General features: G+C 35.8%; 1 protein-coding gene and 1 long non-coding RNA gene across 3 annotated transcripts; both read right to left on the reverse strand.

Moving 5' to 3' along the window:
* Positions 1-2870: 2870 nt before the first annotated feature.
* On the reverse strand, positions 2871-4160 carry LOC136271262 (uncharacterized). Its single transcript, XR_010709173.1, has 2 exons — positions 3901-4160; positions 2871-3402 (listed from the first exon to the last, which is right to left on the reverse strand). It is a non-coding gene; the product is annotated as an uncharacterized lncRNA (long non-coding RNA).
* Positions 4161-7975: 3815 nt separating this feature from the next.
* On the reverse strand, positions 7976-13738 carry LOC117686144 (uncharacterized). Of its 2 annotated transcripts, none has more exons than XM_066070888.1 (3): positions 13515-13738; positions 8671-13016; positions 7976-8482 (listed from the first exon to the last, which is right to left on the reverse strand). In XM_066070888.1, coding segments are annotated over exons 2-3 (3516 nt in total). In that variant the 5' UTR covers positions 12186-13016; positions 13515-13738; the 3' UTR covers positions 7976-8481. The 2 variants fall into 2 exon arrangements, with proteins under 2 accessions (XP_065926960.1, XP_065926961.1); XM_066070889.1 differs by having other exon boundaries at positions 8671-13410.
* Positions 13739-20473: the final 6735 nt, after the last annotated feature.

Below are 20473 nucleotides of genomic sequence, written 5' to 3' on the forward strand. Positions count from 1 at the left end.
CGTCATAACGTCTGAAAAGCGTAAAATTTACGAAGCGTCATTTTCATCGCGTATAGTTTTTATACCTTTTTCAAAATTTATTTTCACTTTTTTTCGAATCATCTCTTATTATACTTTATTTGCACACAAATTTGATTAACTAGATGTATTTCTATTTTTCCCCGATATTAGCTCAATGCTCCAAATTGGCTATGTTTTTTTGCTATTAATTTGCAATTAATTTTAGGTGTCTGTTTCACCTTCTTTTTTTTTTCTTTTTTCTTTTTTTTTTTCCTTTTTTTACAGTGCATTGATATTAACATATTTACATCACAAATAAAAAAAAAATCTTATTTTAAAGATAGGAAATAATTATTCAGACGACATACTGTAGATTCCTCATTTTACGCGAGTACTTAATTCCGCGATTCAGCAGTTTCCACCGAATCGCGAATGCCGAATTTTTATATACGGAATAAGGAATCATTCTTTGAGTATTATGAGGTGATAATTTTGGTAGAGGCGTGATCAAATCCAATAAAGCCCGAAGGGCTTTATGATAGATTTGAATATAATATTCTTATTATTTCTACTCTATTTATTTTGATGAAATTTCCTGCATTAAGTTTTACTGTTGTATAAATTGTTCTTAGATAAAAAAAAAAATTAGTGACCCCGATTTCCTGTGTAGTATTGAATGTTGTTATACTTTCATGTTAAATACTGAAATCTGATTGGTTAAGACGCAGTTAATAATATTTACTATTACCCTCAGCGTTAGCAACGCACTTGGCAACGGGTAACATTAAAAAATGTTACATGCGCGAAAATTATGCGCGTACGGTTCGCTGTAGAATTCACGTTATTCCTATATAAAAGCAGTAAAATTTTCTTTAAAATTTTAAAAAAGACATTCAGTATAACAAAATAAATAGTGCCTGTTTGGGAGGATAACAGTTGAAATTGACACCCCTCGAAAACCATTGTCAACCTCCGCTTCGCGTCGGTTGACAATGGTTTTCTCGGGGTGTCAATTTCAACTGTTACCCTCCCAAACAGGCACTATTTATATAGTATCAATTTCTTTAGAAGGCCCTATTGAAATTTGTTGAAAATGCGCTAAATCTCACTTTTTGCGCATATTTTTTGTATCTCTGCCCATGATTTTTTTTCGACCGATCGATTTAATGTCTGAAATGGATCGTGAGGATTTCAGCTATGTTTCTATAGAAACACCTGTTTTTCTTATGAATTGGAGGGGCAAAATTGGGTATGTATGATAAGCGCGAATCTTACAATTAAATGCTTTCTCTGGTGATTCATGCACGGTATGAAGGTGACAGCATTGCAAAAAATAAATAAATAAAATAATAGAATTAGCAAAACACGCCCTAGCAGGTTAAGTATTTTTTTCTTCGATGATCACTACCGTTATAACACGCATGAATCTTCAATGAAAGTATTTTATTGTTTATATTTACATCCTTCTTTTAACAATTTAATGGATTTGTCGTTAAGAGTAAGTAAAATTATTAAATCATTGGTAATGTACATCAATACGTTAAATAAACCGAAAAGCAAAGTCGTCTTAAATTGGAAGGTCGAGTCTGACATTATCAAGATAAGAATAAGACCACCGACTTTTAAATCAATTAACATTATCAAAAGATATCTACTATACACGCGTTCGGTTCTGTTGCATTCACTTATATGTATAGTTTTTACAAAATACTTTTACGATAAAAGAAGACTGTACGCTGTGGTTTTTTTTAAAGAATAAATGATAATGCATACAAAAAGGTATTACAAATTAAAGTTTGTGTCGCAATTTGAATTTCTCTCATGCGTGTTGAAGATGCATTCCATGCACATATACCACAAAAGGAGACATCTGCAAAGTATGTCAACAATTTTTGTAAGGGAAATAAAACCATTAAACAGGTACGTTTAAATCAAATTTGTTATTTTCAAAGTAGTGGTCATGGAGAAACTTAAAACGCATGCATACATTTTATGAACTAAAAGAGACGACATCGGATTATTATTCTTATCTCATTTTTGCGATTTATCGATTTTAAGATATCTATGATAATAATAAATTAGGCGGGAGAATTGAAATCTTAAAAATGTCACGATCTTTGAATTTGTTCAAAAGTTATGCTATAAAAACACAGCATGCATTTTGTCAATTAAGCAACCAGCATTCTGATGGGAAAAAAAGATATTTGCTTATCAATGATAAAACTGAATGTGATGAGAACCTAGTAAGTTGCAAAAACTTGTGTTCGAACCCTTTGTATATTTTATATACAATAAAATATGTTCAAACCAAAACTGAATGTAAGCGTTTTCTTATGTTTTATCTTGATACATGTGTTTTTTTAATCTGAAGTAGTTAGACATTATTTCTTTTTACATTAATATCAGGAAATAACAGTATATCAATATTCCCACATTTCCTGATAAATAATCACATGCACATGCATACTGTCAATGACTTAACTTTTTTTAATAAATGTATAATTTCAGTGCTTTAATATTATAGGAATGTACCTTCCAAGTCAAGAATCAATGTATTAGTTTGTTCTGTTATAGGACTCTCCAGCATTAATGGAGCTCTTTGTCTTTGATTTTGTTTAGTAGATGTCTTTATCATGTATACTGTAAATTTCAAAGATAACTACAAGAAATTGTATATATGAAAATCTTTTTGTACATTGAGAACTTATGGAAATAAATAATGTTTCCCTTTAAACGGCGAAAAAATGCATCCTGGTTAGTTAGTATCAAAATTATATATTTCATGTTGTTTATTCTGTAAAATAAAAAAAGAAGCAATTTCCCCCTGTAACGGGATGAGCGGAGGCTACTCCAAACAACAACAAGACATCTTAAATTTAACAAAATTTAATAACAAAAAAAATAAGAGAAAGAAAGAAAAGATAGAAATATAAACACTAAACCACACAAACACTCACACAACTTTCACTCAACAAGAAAAAATATGATGTTTATACAAATGACCAAAAATAAATTAGAAGAGTGTCCGAATCTCCGGGGCTGTAGTCCTGGACCAACTACGGACAACCACAACTAGAGTAGTTTCGTCACCACAATCATCATCATCACCATCGTCATCATAATCATTGACACTATTGTCAACATCATCGCCTACAACACCATAATCATAATAGACATCATCGCCATCACCATAATCATCTACTTCATCATCATCGACATGACCATCATCATCGTCGTTATCACCATAACATCATCGTCGTCATCAACATGAACATCGCATCGTCATCGACTTCACCATGAACGACATCATCTACACCATCATCATCGACATGACCATCATCATCATCGTAGTCATCGACATCACCATAACATCATCATCTTCTCAACATCAACAATATGACACTACAATAAGTGTACAAGTGACACCATAACACCATAATAAAAACAATATTGTATAATACATCATATAAGTATCTCACTGATAGTATCAAACTATGATAATGTATAAATAGTATTATATTAAAGGCAACATCTCAAAATATTGTAAGTATATGGTAACTAAGTTATTTGTTTACAGTAAACAATATGGCGTCTGAGACTTCCGGTGACGCACTTCCGCCCAAGTAGTTAAGTGGAAAAAGTGACAATAAATTGTAAAATAAAATAACGCATAGAAAATAGCCCTTTAAATCACCGTTTCTTTATACAGCAATAGCAAAAACTGTACTATAGAAAAAGACGAATTCCATTTAAACACTCTCGCTAAAGTCACACATCAGTGAACACACAGGTAACTCTACAGTGAACAATGGTCAAGGTGACTTTATAGGACGACTGCGTAATACTAATAAAAAGGCAAAAATTTACAAATAAACTACACCAAACTAAATAAATACTTACCACGGTCAGCTATCCGTGTCCGCGTCAAATGCTGAACTTGTGAAACTAAAACATGCCACACAGGCTTCTAACACGATACCCCCTTCACACACTAAGCACGTCTTTATCGCTGGACAGCTCGGCCGGGTATAACTTAGCGCCTATTGTTAGGGTCGGCCAAGCACGTTGCAAAGAATTATGGGAAAAATAAAATCGGGTGTGTTCGATATGAACAGTGATTGTCACACACCTCCCCCCTTAAAAAATTGTCCTGCAATTTCAAACAAGAGGCCCATGGGCCACATCGCTCACCTGAACAGCAGTTCCTTGTAACATTACATTTCATAGCATATGCTTTTTCTATTTTAAACATTGAACCCCTTTCTGGGGACCCAGTTATGGTCCGAGGTTTATGGTTGGCTTGAACAACATAAATAGTAACATAGGAATGAAAATGTGTAGCACTGCGGTGGGACCGCACGTACACAACCTGAAAAACTGAACGTAGAAGAGTTCCACTTCAAGAGGAATAACTCTCAGACTGTACAGAACATCAAGAAAGATAACTCTTGGTTCCACTACATTAGAGTTTACACAATTTGAGGATCCTTGCATTGTAATCTCACAAACTGTAGCATTATAGTTCTCGAGAAAAACTTTTTAAAAACATTTTCAATATATCTTTCTATGTTAAACTTTGAACCCCTCTTGGGGCCACAGTATTAGTCCAGTGCTAAAGTTTTAATTATTTAGAATCTACACTATTTAAGGATGCTTGCATAGTTATCTCACAAGCTGAAGCATTATAGTTCCCTAGAAAAAGATTTTTCAACATTTTCCCTCTATATTTCTATGCTAAACTGTGAACACCTCTTGGGGCCCCAGTATTAGATTGAGGTCACGGCTTTTATAATTTCGAATCTACATTATTTGAGGGTACCTACATAGTTATCTGACAAATTGATGCATTGTAGTTTTCGAAAAGAAGATTTTTAAACATTTTCCATGTATACCGGTACTTCTACATTTAACTTTTAACCCATCTTGGGTCCCTAGTATTAGTCCAGGGGTCACTTTTTTAAAACTGTCGAACCTTCATTATCCAAGGTTGTATGCATGATAGTAATCTCACAAATTGAAGCATTGTAGTTTTCGAGAAGAAGATTTTTTAACATGTTACCTTTATATTTCTATAATAAACTTTGACCCCATCTTGGGGCCCCAGTATTGGTCCGGGGGTCACGATTTTACCAATTAGGAATCTACATAAGCGAAAGATGCATGCATAGAAATTCCACAAACTAAAACATTGTTGTTCTTGAGAAGAAAATTTTTAAACTTTACCTTTATGTTTTTTAAAATGTTTAAAATTTGAACCCCTCTTGGTGCCCATCAATTGTCCGGGAGTTACAATTTTTTGAATCTACATTATTTAAGGATGTACATGTATGCATAATAATATCCCAAACAGTTGCACTATAGTTCTGGAGAAGAAGATTTTAAAACATTTTCCTATATATGTTAAAATCTAAACCCCTACTGGGGCCCCACTTTTTGTTCGGGGGTCACGATTTTTACAATCTTCACTTTATATACAACCTTTTGTGTATGTATTGGCATTTTTGGTGAAGTGGTTCTTGAGAAGAAAATTTTTAAAACATTTTTCATATGTAGTTCTATGTTAAACTTTGAACCCCGCCTGGGGCTGCAGTTTTGGTCTGAGGGTCACGATTTCTACAATTTAGAATCTTCATTATACATACAAGCTTTTGTGTAAATATTGGCATTTCTGGTGCAGTGGTTCTTGAGAAGAAGATTTTTAAAACATTTTCCTATGTATTTCTATGTTAAACTTTGAACCCCGCCTGGGGCCCCCGTTTTGGTCCGAGGGTCACGATTTTTACAATTTAGAATCTTCACTATATATACAAGCTTTTGTGTAAATATTGGCATTTCTGGTGCAGTGGTTCTTGAGAAGAAGATTTTTAAAACATTTTCCATATGTATTTCTATGTTAAACTTTGAACCCCGCTTGGGGCCCCAGTTTTGGTCCGAGGGTCACGATTTTTACAATTTAGAATCTTCACTATATATACAAGCTTTTGTGCAAATATTGGCATTTCTGGTGCAGTGGTTCTTGAGAAGAAGATTTTTTAAACATTTTCCATATGTATTTCTATGTTAAACTTTGAACCCCGCCTGGGCCCCAGTTTTGGTCCGAGGGTCACGATTTTTACAATTTAGAATCTTCACTATATATACAAGCTTTTGTGTAAATATTGGCATTTCTAGTGCAGTGGTTCTTGAGAAGAAGATTTTTAAAACATTTTCCTATGTATTTCTATGTTAAACTTTGAACCCCGCCTGGGGCCCCAGTTTTGGTCCGAGGGTCACGATTTCTACAATTTAGAATCTTCATTATACATACAAGCTTTTGTGTAAATATTGGCATTTCTGGTGCAGTGGTTCTTGAGAAGAAGATTTTTAAAACATTTTCCATATGTATTTCTATGTTAAACTTTGAACCCCGCTTGGGGCCCCAGTTTTGGTCCGAGGGTCACGATTTTTACAATTTAGAATCTTCACTATATATACAAGCTTTTGTGCAAATATTGGCATTTCTGGTGCAGTGGTTCTTGAGAAGAAGATTTTTTAAACATTTTCCATATGTAGTTCTATGTTAAACTTTGAACCCCGCCTGGGCCCCAGTTTTGGTCCGAGGGTCACGATTTTTACAATTTAGAATCTTCACTATATATACAAGCTTTTGTGTAAATATTGGCATTTCTAGTGCAGTGGTTCTTGAGAAGAAGATTTTTAAAACATTTTCCTATGTATTTCTATGTTAAACTTTGAACCCCGCCTGGGGTCCCAGTTTTGGTCTGAGGGTCACGATTTCTACAATTTACAATCTTCATTATACATACAAGCTTTTGTGTAAATATTGGCATTTCAGGTGCAGTCGTTCTTGAGAAGAAGATTTTTAAAACATTTTCCATATGTATTTCTATGTTAAACTTTGAACCCCGCCTGGGGCCCCAGTTTTGGTCTGAGGGTCACGATTTTTACAATTTAGAATATTCACTATATATACAAGCTTTTGTGCAAATATTGGCATTTTTGGTGCAGTGGTTCTTGAGAAGAAGATTTTTTAAACATTTTCCATATGTAGTTCTATGTTAAACTTTGAACCCCGCTTGGGGCCCCAGTTTTGGTCCGAGGGTCACGATTTTTACAATTTAGAATCTTCACTATATATACAAGCTTTTGTGTAAATATTGGCATTTCTGGTGCAGTGGTTCTTGAGAAGAAGATTTTTAAAACATTTTCCTATGTATTTCTATGTTAAACTTTGAACCCCGCTTGGGGCCCCAGTTTTGGTCCGAGGGTCACGATTTTTACAATTTAGAATCTTCACTATATATACAAGCTTTTGTGTAAATATTGGCATTTCTGGTGCAGTGGTTCTTGAGAAGAAGATTTTTAAAACATTTTCCTATGTATTTCTATGTTAAACTTTGAACCCCGCTTGGGGCCCCAGTTTTGGTCCGAGGGTCACGATTTTTACAATTTAGAATTTTCACTATATATACAAGCTTTTGTGTAAATATTGGCATTTCTGGTGCAGTGGTTCTTGAGAAGAAGATTTTTAAAGACATGCACCCTATACTTACTGTTTTGCAATTATCTCCCTTTTGAAAAGGGCTGTGCCCTTTATTTTAACAATTTATAATTCCCTTTCCATAAGGATGCTTTGTACCAAATTTGGTTAAATTTGGCCCAGTGGTTTTTGAGAAGAAGTTGAAAATGTGAAAAGTTTACAGACGGACGGACAGACAGACGGACGGACGGACGGACGGACGACGGACAACGGGTGATCAGAAAAGCTCACTTGAACCTTCGGTTCAGGTGAGCTAATAAACAATCACTGAATTTTGAAAATTCTCACGTATTTACAATAAAACCTATATACATACCTGTACTGTCTACTATACATCTCACTGACGACTCAGGTAATCCGCACCCACATTGTCGCTTCCTTTGATCGCAATGATCCTAAAGCGGTATGGCTGAAGCTGCAAAGCCCAACGAAGTTTCCTACTGGCGTACGCTACGGGTAGTTTCTCGTCATCCTCCATCTGTAACAGCACGGCACCTATCCCATCATCTGCAGCGTCCGTGCGTAAAATGAAGGTTTCATTAAATTCTGGCAACTTCAATATTGGCCTTTCTGATAACATGTGTTTCAATGTATCAAAAGCTCGTTGCTGACTTTCAGTCCAAATAACTTTATTTGGTTGGCCCTTCTTCGTAAGATCAGAAAGTGGAATGGCTATCGCAGAGAAATTCGGAATAAACTTTCTGTAGAATCCTGCTAAGCCTAGGAAGGCACGAACCTGTTTCTTGGTTTGTGGTATTGGCGCATTTCTAACTGCATCAATCTTGTCCTGTTCTGGTTCTAGACACTTGTTGCCCACCATATGTCCCAAACAGTCAATCTTGTCAAATCCGATGAAACATTTTGTCGGTCTGGCCGCAAGTCCCGCATCTCTGAGTCGTTCGAACACAGTCTTCAGTATGTGTAGATGTTCTTCAAAGGTATCTGTAAAAACAATGACATCATCGATAAAGTTTTCTACGCCGTTCATACCTTGAAGTAGTTTTCTCATCATACGACTAAATGTTGCCGGCGCGTTTACAAGACCAAACGGCATTGTCCTGAATTGGTACAATCCGGATGGTGTGGAAAAGGCTGTGAGCGGCTTACTCTCGTCAGCCATCGGTACTTGCCAGTATCCTTTGCTTAAGTCTATCTTTGACACAAACTTCTTTCCGGTCATTTTGGAAAATATGCTTTCTGGACTGGGCATTGGTTCTGCATCAAATACCGTAGCACAGTTCAGTCGTCTATAATCAATGCAAAATCGATTCGTTCCATCTTTCTTCCGAGCTATGACAACTGGAGCTGAATAAGGGGAAGATGATGGCTCAATCACATTCAACTGTAGCATTTTCTGAACTTCTTCTGTAATTGTTTTCTCTGTACTGAACGGAATTGGATATGGTTTCACACGCACAGGTTCAGACGACGTCACAACAATCTTATGCTCCACTAAGTTCGTCATTCCAGGTATATCCGTAAATACATCTGAGAACGAATCACACAGTGATTTAGCAGTTTCCAACTGATCTGGTGTTAGTCTGTCTGCAAACTTTATGTCCTTTGCTGTTTCGGTTTGAGTAACAGGTGGCATAAGAATAGAGTCCTGTTGTTCATCATCATCTAGGTCACTAAAGTCTATGAGTGAAATTGCACATGTTGACAAAACACCACAGTTCAATGTATCTCGTTCAACATACTTCTTAAGAAGATTTGCGTGGAAAGTTTTCAGCTTGCCTCCCATATCGATCTTGTAGTCCATATGTCCTATCTTCTGTATTACACTATAAGGTCCCTTCCATTGCATGAGGAGTTTGTTTGACTTTGTCGGTAGAAGAACCAGCACTGTGTCTCCCTCTTTCATCTGACGACCTTGCGTTTTCCTGTTGTAGTACTTGCGCTGACGTTTTGAAGCTTTCTCCAAGTTTTGGCGAGCTATGTCACATGTTTCTTCCAATCGTGTGCGTAAGTCAAGTACGTATTGATACGTTGTCTTAACGTCCTCGTCAGGAATTTCCTTTGTCCAAAGTTCTTTAAGAATTGTCATCGGACCACGAACAGTACGTCCATAGAGAAGATCAAACGGCGAAAAACCAAGGCTCTCCTGTGGTACTTCACGGTATGCAAAGAGTAATGGGTTGATGTACTTATCCCAGTCTCTTGGTCGCTCAGCACACATCCTCTTTAGCATCTGTTTCAACGTACCATTGAACTTCTCGACGAGTCCATTACACATGGGGTGATACGGAGTAGTAGTAATCCGTTTAAATGACAACAGACGGCTCACTTCTTTCATTACGTCCGATGTGAATTGCGATCCTTGATCTGTTAGCATCTCGATCGGAACTCCTAATCTACTAAAGATGTCTACCAGTGCCTCCGCTACTCGCTCTGTCTCAATTCCAGGAAGTGGAATAGCCTCGGGATAACGGGTTGCGTAATCGACAAGCGTCAGAATGTAACGATTCCCTTTGTCGGTAACTGGTTGGAGAGGGCCTATAAGATCAACTGCTACTCGTTGAAACGCTTCTGTAATTAGCGGCATTTGTCCTAACGGTACTGCAGGTACTTTTCCTTTTGGAATAGTCCGCTGACACACGTCACATGATCTGCAAAACCGTCTAATATCTGACTGAATTCCTGGCCAGTAAAATTCGGACACTACTCTGTCGGTTGTTTTCTTTGATCCCAGATGACCACCCATCAGCGTTTCATGTGCTATCTTCATAACGATAGTTCTGTATTCCCGGGGAACGATTAACTGTCGGAAAAGTTTTCCACTGGACACTTTGGGACTGCAAAATTCTCTGAACAACATTTGCTTCCGTTCACACATTTTTGAAAATCCGCCGTCACTGAAATGTTTAAGCTGTCCACTCTCAGCTAAGCTCCATAACTTTTTCAGTGTCTCGTCGTTTCGTTGTTCTTGTAAGATATCCTCCGGCGATACATCCCGTATTGCTTCCGGTACTTTCAATGGTTTGTATGGAGACTGTTTCTTTTTCAGTTGCGCACGCGTTTCAACAGCTGCTGTGTTTTCAACGGAATGAATCCAGGCTGGATTTGGTTCATGTGGTTTCCTTACTCCACGAATATTACCAAGAATAAGATCGTACGAAGGCGAATCAAAGCACCAAGCATCAACACTTCCGGTAAAGTAAGGAGTATCGACATCAATTCTAGCCACATCTGAATCAATAATACGACCGTCTGCTAACTTGCATCGTTGAGATGTCCCTGTTAGTTGATCATCGTTTACCAGTTCTCTACGAATAACGGCACCACTACAACCTGTGTCTCTTAGCACAGTCACTAGTTTATTGCCAACACATCCCTTCACAACTGGCATTTCCGTTTCACAGAAAGCAACCGAATCACCAACACACGGTAAGTTTCCATGTTTCTCGACGACACTCGCGGCTCCTTGGCGACCTCTACCGCGTCCTGGATATCCATGGTTCCCATTATTGTACGACCCACGTTGAAAATCACTAGGGTAAGTATGTTTCGGTGTTGTTTCTTGTTTCTCGCTCGAATTAAACGGCCTGTTATTCGGACTTTTGCGGAAGTTGCAGTTAAAGGCTTTATGTCCTTGTCGTCCGCACTCATAACACTTTACTGCATTTCCAGATTGGTTTTGTTGCACGGAATCTTTGTACGGCGGTTGTCTATCGGACTGCTGTCGTCTGTCAAAGAGCGGTTTTTGCGTAAGTGAAGAGGATGTCACTGTTCTGGCCTCAGCAAACTGGTCCGCGTATCGCGCCATGTCTTGTATCGAAGTAGGAATCCTCTCCTTTAGGAATAAGGCAAGTTCTTTCGAGCAACACAATAAAAACTGTTCACGTAAGAACAAGTCCTTCAGATCATCGAATGTCTTGTTAGTCTTAGACAGCTGAATCCACCGCTCAAGGTAACTGTCCAGTCTGGTAGAAAATTGCATAAAAGTTTCACTTCCGTCTGGTTTTGAAAATCGGAACTTCTTGCGGAAACCGTCCTCCGTCATGTCAAATCGTTTCAACAGGGCGTTCTTCAACTCGTTGAAATCAAGTGCTGTTTCGGGTGAGAGTCTTGCGAACACATCCAGTGCCTTTCCTTTGAGTAATGCGCTAAGATGAGTCCCCCACGTGTCTTTATTCCATTTCTGCGTTGTTGCGTATATCTCAAATCTTTGAATGTACGCATCAATGTTGTCTTTCGAATCCTCAAACGGAGGAAGTTTTGGTCCTTTTATCACTTGAGAAGTTTCTTTCTCCTCTTTAGTCACAACACTCGGCTTCATGTGAGATCTCTCGAGTTGCAGTTTGTGATCAAGTTCCAGTTCTTCTAGTTTTTGCTGATGTCTCTTTTCTTCTATCAATCGGGCGTGCTCTCGCTCATCATGTTCTCTCAATCGGGCGTGCTCTCGCTCATCATGTTCTCTCAATCGGGCGTGCTCTCGCTCATCATGTTCTCTTGCGGCGCGCTCTTTCTCCATCTGTAGTTTGAAGTCGCGGTCTCTCTCCTCCTGTCTCTCGACTCTATGTTTCTCACGTTCGTCCCGCATTCTGGCCTGTTCGTCCTTCACGAATTGTTGAAGGTCTTCATCCTTCATCCCCATCTTGGTCCCCACTTCAAGTAGCTCCAGCATCTCCTTGACAGTAGACATGGTGCATTGACTGACAGACCAACTTACCTCAAAATTATCTCATAAAGGGACTAACTTCTCAACTTTTAACAAAACAATCTGCCTAACGTAATGTACTCACCAAGGGAAAAGGAAACAACGACCTACACTTGCTCTTACATGTACTACAAAAAAGATCAAAAAATGAAAAATAAAATAAACCTTGGCAACTGTTCACTTATAAAGATATCTTGTAGTATCTGGAGGAGTCAACTCATCCCACCGCTGCCACCAATTGTAACGGGATGAGCGGAGGCTACTCCAAACAACAACAAGACATCTTAAATTTAACAAAATTTAATAACAAAAAAAATAAGAGAAAGAAAGAAAAGATAGAAATATAAACACTAAACCACACAAACACTCACACAACTTTCACTCAACAAGAAAAAATATGATGTTTATACAAATGACCAAAAATAAATTAGAAGAGTGTCCGAATCTCCGGGGCTGTAGTCCTGGACCAACTACGGACAACCACAACTAGAGTAGTTTCGTCACCACAATCATCATCATCACCATCGTCATCATAATCATTGACACTATTGTCAACATCATCGCCTACAACACCATAATCATAATAGACATCATCGCCATCACCATAATCATCTACTTCATCATCATCGACATGACCATCATCATCGTCGTCATCACCATAACATCATCGTCGTCATCAACATGAACATCGCATCGTCATCGACTTCACCATGAACGACATCATCTACACCATCATCATCGACATGACCATCATCATCATCGTAGTCATCGACATCACCATAACATCATCATCTTCTCAACATCAACAATATGACACTACAATAAGTGTACAAGTGACACCATAACACCATAATAAAAACAATATTGTATAATACATCATATAAGTATCTCACTGATAGTATCAAACTATGATAATGTATAAATAGTATTATATTAAAGGCAACATCTCAAAATATTGTAAGTATATGGTAACTAAGTTATTTGTTTACAGTAAACAATATGGCGTCTGAGACTTCCGGTGACGCACTTCCGCCCAAGTTGTTAAGTGGAAAAAGTGACAATAAATTGTAAAATAAAATAACGCATAGAAAATAGCCCTTTAAATCACCGTTTCTTTATACAGCAATAGCAAAAACTGTACTATAGAAAAAGACGAATTCCATTTAAACACTCTCGCTAAAGTCACACATCAGTGAACACACAGGTAACTCTACAGTGAACAATGGTCAAGGTGACTTTATAGGACGACTGCGTAATACTAATAAAAAGGCAAAAATTTACAAATAAACTACACCAAACTAAATAAATACTTACCACGGTCAGCTATCCGTGTCCGCGTCAAATGCTGAACTTGTGAAACTAAAACATGCCACACAGGCTTCTAACACGATACCCCCTTCACACACTAAGCACGTCTTTATCGCTGGACAGCTCGGCCGGGTATAACTTAGCGCCTATTGTTAGGGTCGGCCAAGCACGTTGCAAAGAATTATGGGAAAAATAAAATCGGGTGTGTTCGATATGAACAGTGATTGTCACACCCCCATCTTTTTTAAGATGTTTATTTTGCTTATGTAAAAAGCAACGATACATGTATTTAATGTTGCACCATAAGTAGCACAGTGCTCTATTGCGGTAATTGTTACTTTAAAGAAAACCCTTACACGGATATTTATCAGACTTCGTACACTTATTTGGCATAGTAACAGGACAAACTCTATTAATTTTCAAGTCAGTTAGTTGAGTACTTTTTGATATATCGTTAAAATAACACAATTTTTAACAGAAATTTTATGTACGACTTGACAATTATTGTCAAGTCGTACATAAAATTTCTGTTATTGTCAAGTCGTACATAAAATTTCTGTTAAAAATTATAACTAATTCCGTGAAACAAAATTAAAAGTAACCAGTTAAAATCAACATCTAGATATTTTTGGATTTAGATCTAGTACAGGTAAAGAAAAAGTTTTTTTGGATTTAGATCTAGTAAAGGTAAAGACAAAAATAGTTTTTGTTGTAATAAAGGGTTAGTAGAATGTTGTCTCCTCATTTACATTTGCATAACTATATATTCCTAAATAATGCATCCCCCACACAACAACTTATATCGCGAGAGGATGCTCCGCTTAGTGGTGCCCTTGTATGATAATTATAATAATGATTTTTTTCATCACTTACTTCTATCTATTAATTCTTTCCAGAGGAAGAGTGGTTTGACTGTAATGTAAATAAAGACAATAAATTAAATACTGAAAACTAAAATTTAACTTATGATGACTTCAATATGGTATATACCACTTATAAACTGGCAGAGGCTTTGACAGCGATTTCAAAAAACCATGAAATCGTGAAATTTTACGAACTGGTTCGCAACAAATATTATTTGCAACGCCTGGTAAATCTATTGAAGTGACATTAAATGTTTGTTGTATATGATATATTTCCTAGACAATTTATCACACGCAAAATATCTTACTTGTATATTACATCAACAGCAAAAAATACATCACGATACACATAAACAATATAGAAATGAAGAAATGGAAGATAAATGGCCAAATTATATAAACCAGAGGGCCCAAGAGGATATCTACGATACCAACTTAACAAAGTATTTCAGACAAACCGATGACCTTACATAGACATTTATACCAAAATCAAAAAATTTGAACACGCCACTCATCTGGCTTTAATGAGTCTTTAAATTATCCGTTTGCCTATTTTCCCGGATTGCTCCTGGTGGGTGATGCAAGTGGCGTGTATCCCTTGACTAAGACTCTCCTCCTGAGTTTAAAGGTGGAGAGGGCACGAAGTATGTGGAACTAGGGTGGCCCAAATTTCAGATTGGGTGGCGAATCCTAGGCGACAAAATTTGAAAACTACCCATTAACACCCTAAGACATTCCCCACAATACAATGCGATAAAAAGAATAAAATTCATTATCAAAAGAGTCCTGAGAGTCTTCTGTGAAAAGTCCAGCCATATTGCGTTTGTTAAGGTGGTATGTATGGACAACAAGGTTTTGTCTGTAATGAGAGCCCATATGCCTAAAAAAATGCTCACAGCAGATCATTGCACATTTCAACATTTAGGTTATGTAAATTAAACAATGGGCTAGCAACTGAAATTTAAGGTTATTGGAAGGGTGAGAGGGAACGCTGTGATTCGGCAGTCTTAGCACGAGGCGTTAAACGAATTCAGGTGATAATTTAGATACATTGTACACAATAGAAAGGGATGTTAACTCGAACCTATGTTACTTCGGCACACTATGCTGACAACCCTATGAACCGTTGTCAACTAAATCAGATTATTCAATGTGATAAAGAAATAATCTGTATTCATGACATAAGTTAAACACTATTATTTTAAAACGACCAAGATATGATCATGATTTAGCGTAATGCGAAAGTTAGCTAGACGATTTGATTCAGTAAACATTTCATTTGCCATAAATTTGGTTTATTCTTTTGTTTTCTTAAAACGTTTTCATTATAAATTATAATTGCTGCAAACTTACAATATATTTTATTAATAACAGATCTAACAGACTGTTTAAGCTAGGTTACCAAGTACATTTTAAAGTATTTAATCTTACGATAGAAAAATTACCAAGGAAGGTACCATACTTTTAATGATAGTCGGTGAATCTTGTTATCATGGACCGAAAAGTAAAATTAAAAGTCACTATCCAAGATTCAATGTTAAAAATGTGTTCTTGATTATGCGTTTTGTACTTTTCTTCGCTTCCCTTTTCAGTATGCATCACCAGCAAAAGACAAGGTGTCAAATTTAATAGCATGAGAATATAAACATTATAATATAACAAATGTATGGCAACAATCAACAACAACCAAAAAAATACTACAACCCCCACAACCATGGTCACACAAGTATCCTCTAGTATTCTCTCGTATCAAATATTAGTATTTGTTGATATCGCAAACCTTAGACCTGCACGATGCATTCTTTTTTTTTTTTTTACTTTATAAAGAACCTTTTATTTATATAGATGAGCTAACATTGCTCATGTCAATCATTCATCATATAGACATTAATTATGGTATATTTTTTCAGATTTTAAATTCATTTGATACATTAGCAAATAATATTATCATCTATCCTTTACGTTGCCGAGATATGTTTCTTCAGTCTATTGTCTGTGACTGATTAATCCTTAAATTAAAAAAAAATCATCTAAGCTTTGGTAAGTAAAGGGAAATAATACAAAGCAATTGCATAAGAATAACAACTGAAGATATCTGTGTGCAGATGCCCACTAGTGACACCCCGCTCTATTGTTAATAAACAAAATAAGCAAAGTCGACATTTAACAAGAAGTTGACATCGAGTTTTTAGAAAAAATATTTCAACATATGGCATGCTTAAATATAAGGTGTATTAAAATTTCAAGCATCTGCCACAAAAAGTTGTTGACAATTTGGATAAACATATATAAAGTTATCTCATTACAGGAAGTTGACGTCTGATTTTCACAAAAAAGATCCGACCACAAGTCATACCCAAACAAAGAGTGTGTTAAAAATTGAAGCATCTGCAATTAAATAAACAAATTCGGTTTTTTTACAGGAAGTTGACGTCTGATAATTACAAAAATAAATCCCACCATATGTCATTTCTAAATGAAGAGTGTGCAAAAAATTCAAGCACCTGCAATTAATAGCTGTTGAAAAATCTTTCAAGGAAGTTTGTTTAAAACTTTAGGCAAAAAACAAACAAAGTTGTTAATTAACAGGAAGTTGTCGTCTGATTATTATAAAAATGGATTCCATCGCAAAGCATGCTTGAACAAAGAGTGTATTAAAAATACAATCATCTGACATTAATAGTTGCTGATAAATCTCTGATGAACATTCGTTTGAAAAATTTGAGATAAAAGCAAACAAAATCGTCATTTAGCAGAAATTTGAAGTCCAATTTGTCAAAAATGGATCCCACTATATGGCAAACCTAACCAAAGGTTGTGTTAAAATATAAAACATATATAGGCAATAGATAGTTGCTGAGAAAAACGCAACTTAAATTTGTTATGGACAGACACAATAACCTAAATACATACACACAAGGGTAAAACAGTATACCTCCTTTTCTTCTTTTTTTTTATCTGAATGCTAACAAATTTACACCTTTATAACCCATATAAAGGTTGAAATTTTTTAGCATTCAGGTAAAAAATAAATAGATGGAAAAACGATCAAAAGCATTTTGCAAATAACTCTAGAATATTTAACAAGGACATTTTTGATACTTCAGCAGTGGGATATAACGCAATTATTCACAATTACAAAGCAGTGAATTTACGGGAAAATAGCCATAATTGGCTTGATCAACAGTTTTGCAAAAAGAGTCACATTCATATATAAACTACTTTATGCATTTTCAAAAAAGTCAAATAATGGCAAATGATTGGGTTTAAGATCAATTATAAATAAAACATCATTCACGAACCTTGTGATGTAAGATTAAGAATTTTGATTGGTCATGGGGAAGTTGTACATTATTAGCTTTCGTCAGGCCAACATAAACACCATGATGGTCAATCCTGTTATAAGTAGTTTCTTTTCTGCATTTTCAACACTTAAATGTGAGAACAAAAGAAATTTCAAATCACTGTAATTTGAATTTTGAATATAAAACCGGTTAATCTCCGACTAACAATGTATTTATTGTTGTTGAATAACATTTACCCTCAATTTAAAGATAATGGTATAATCTCCTATCAATAATAATTAAGTTATGATTTGTTAAAAAGATGTGTTTACAAACTGCTACAGATCTCCACTGAGTTGTCAATGTTTTCATTGAGGTAGTAGGAAGAGCAGTGTGCATGGAATGAACTCATGATTATGAATTAAATATAACAATATAATCACTAGTTCTTCGTATGTACTTCACAGAAAAAATGTTTATATTTAGTGAAAAATTATTTAACTAGATATAGCGCTTCCAATCACAATCTACATACAATCATATACAGAACAAACTAGTGTCGGATATTATTAAAATTCATCTAATATGTTGTTTGGCAATATTATTGAATTTGTAGCATTAGTTGATTCATAGTGTATCTAAATGCAATGTTCTACCTATCTTTAAAAATATCAGCCGATGCTGGCTTAATTTAAGGTAACATTGTTTATTTGCTTCTCTTGATGGTATAAATATATTGTATTCACTTGGTAATTTGCAGGCAATTATGCGGTGAACTACTTTCCGTTGAAATCTCCGAAAATTGATAGGCAAAGATTTCCAAGATCAATATGATTGAAAAAAAGTTGTGCAAATGTTTATGCTAGTCAGTACATAAATTTAATATACTCAGTATTCGGATATTATCAAAGATGAAATACAGAAACAAGATTAATTTGAGGAATCGCCTAATGAAATGCTAACTAAACAGTATGTTATATCAAGTTTTGTTTGGCGATGATTGGCCATGGCTGTTTATATATGTGGGAGCTATGCATCGATTCTTGCATTTCAGGACATCCTATCAAGCAAGCAAAGCAAAAATTTGAGTCCTGGGACCAGATGCTTTACTGTTTTATCACCCAATCTATAATGCATTGTATATATGTAAATACAAATATCATACTTTGGTCAGACAAGAAGCGAAGCAAAAATAAATCATTGCCCAGTTCAGAAAGATCCACTTTGTCTGCAGCGAACAAATCAGGACTGTCTATGCGAAACTCTGGAAATCTTACATGTATATGTATTCTCTATCCAACCTTTTTTGTAAAAATGCAACAGTCCTATCTGTTCGCTTCCTAAACTTTTTTGAAGCGATTCCCGGGACAAATTCTGGAACCTAATTAAAGTGGTGATTGGCAATTGTCTGGAAATGTTTTGCAGTTTGAATTATACTAATGCACAATTTGATTAATTTAGCCGCATGTTGCACAAGGATATTGTTGCCCCCGCAATATATGTCCAAAATCTGAGGTGGATCTTTCACCTTAAGCCATGTTTTAATCTTAGAGTAAAGAAGACCCCCACCTTACGGCTTCTTTGCTTTGCCAGAAAATTAATTAATGTGTCTATCTATCTGAAGACCAGTGTCATGGCAAGTCTTTCTTGCATGACAAATTTCCTAATGATCTAACACATGAAAAATACATTAAACAAGATGTTCAACTTCAATAATTTAGGTTTATTATGAAAGCACCTACCGTCTTATATAATTAAGCAAAGAAATATAACTTATAACTATATATTACACTTAAATTAAATGGTTGCTTTCCTATCCGCCTGCCCACTCTTTGAATGCTGAAGGACCATTTGAATTGCGTTATTAAGTGGTGAATACGAAACATTTTGCACATGAATAGCATGCCTCGCATGCCTCGCATCCAGCTTTGTGTTTTGTACTAATTCATCAATTCTGAAAAACCTGATTAATGCTGTTCTAAATATAGTTGAAAAAAAACCCCTGTAGACTCATAATATGAATTGAAGGTGCTTAGGGGTGTCTAAACCATGGTGCCTAAAATCTGTTTTATTATTTTTTTTTTTAGATAAATGCAATTAAAGTTTTAATTGGCTGAAGCTTGTGAAGTAATAAATATGACAAAAATGTGACTCAATTTGACTGGGATGGAGCCAGACCGACATATGTATTCTAGGTCATCTGGGCTGCTGAAGGTTGACAAATCATACAGATTGGTGGGACCAACAGAGCTGGCTGTCGCGAGGCGCTTCCGTCGCATGGCTTTGCTGCTGGTGTTGGTGAGGACTCTCGACGTTTTCTCTTTGGCATAATGATAAGTTGACTCATTAAAAACAAAAAACTAACAAATCAAAACTGATCAATGATGTAAGATAAAATAAAATAATTGTCGGATGTTTTCGAAAACACTTGCACGATCGAGTTATTGCTGTATTTTATAAGAAATGATTTTTTCTGTGCCGCATTATAAGCTTATTAAATCCATAAAAATAATCAACGCTTTACATTTCCATCTGCAGTTGAAATGCATAAGAAATTGAAACACATGTAATCGCAATAAAACATTTTTTTTGGCAAAACGACATCATAACTGTAACATTAGAAAATGGATAGCAAAACCTGAAACAAAAGCACGTCTTACATGTGTCTCTTGAATTCTGTGAAGGATGACTAATGCAAGTATATAAAGACGTAATATGTTTTGATAAAAGCCTAAAAGTTCGAGGCCGATAGTACGAGTAAAAACCAGGAAGCACTATAGAACATAAGTGATGCAATATATGCCTAGATTTAAGAGCG

Source organism: Magallana gigas, chromosome 9 (genome assembly GCF_963853765.1).
Source record: "Magallana gigas chromosome 9, xbMagGiga1.1, whole genome shotgun sequence".
Lineage (NCBI taxonomy): Eukaryota > Metazoa > Mollusca > Bivalvia > Ostreida > Ostreidae > Magallana > Magallana gigas.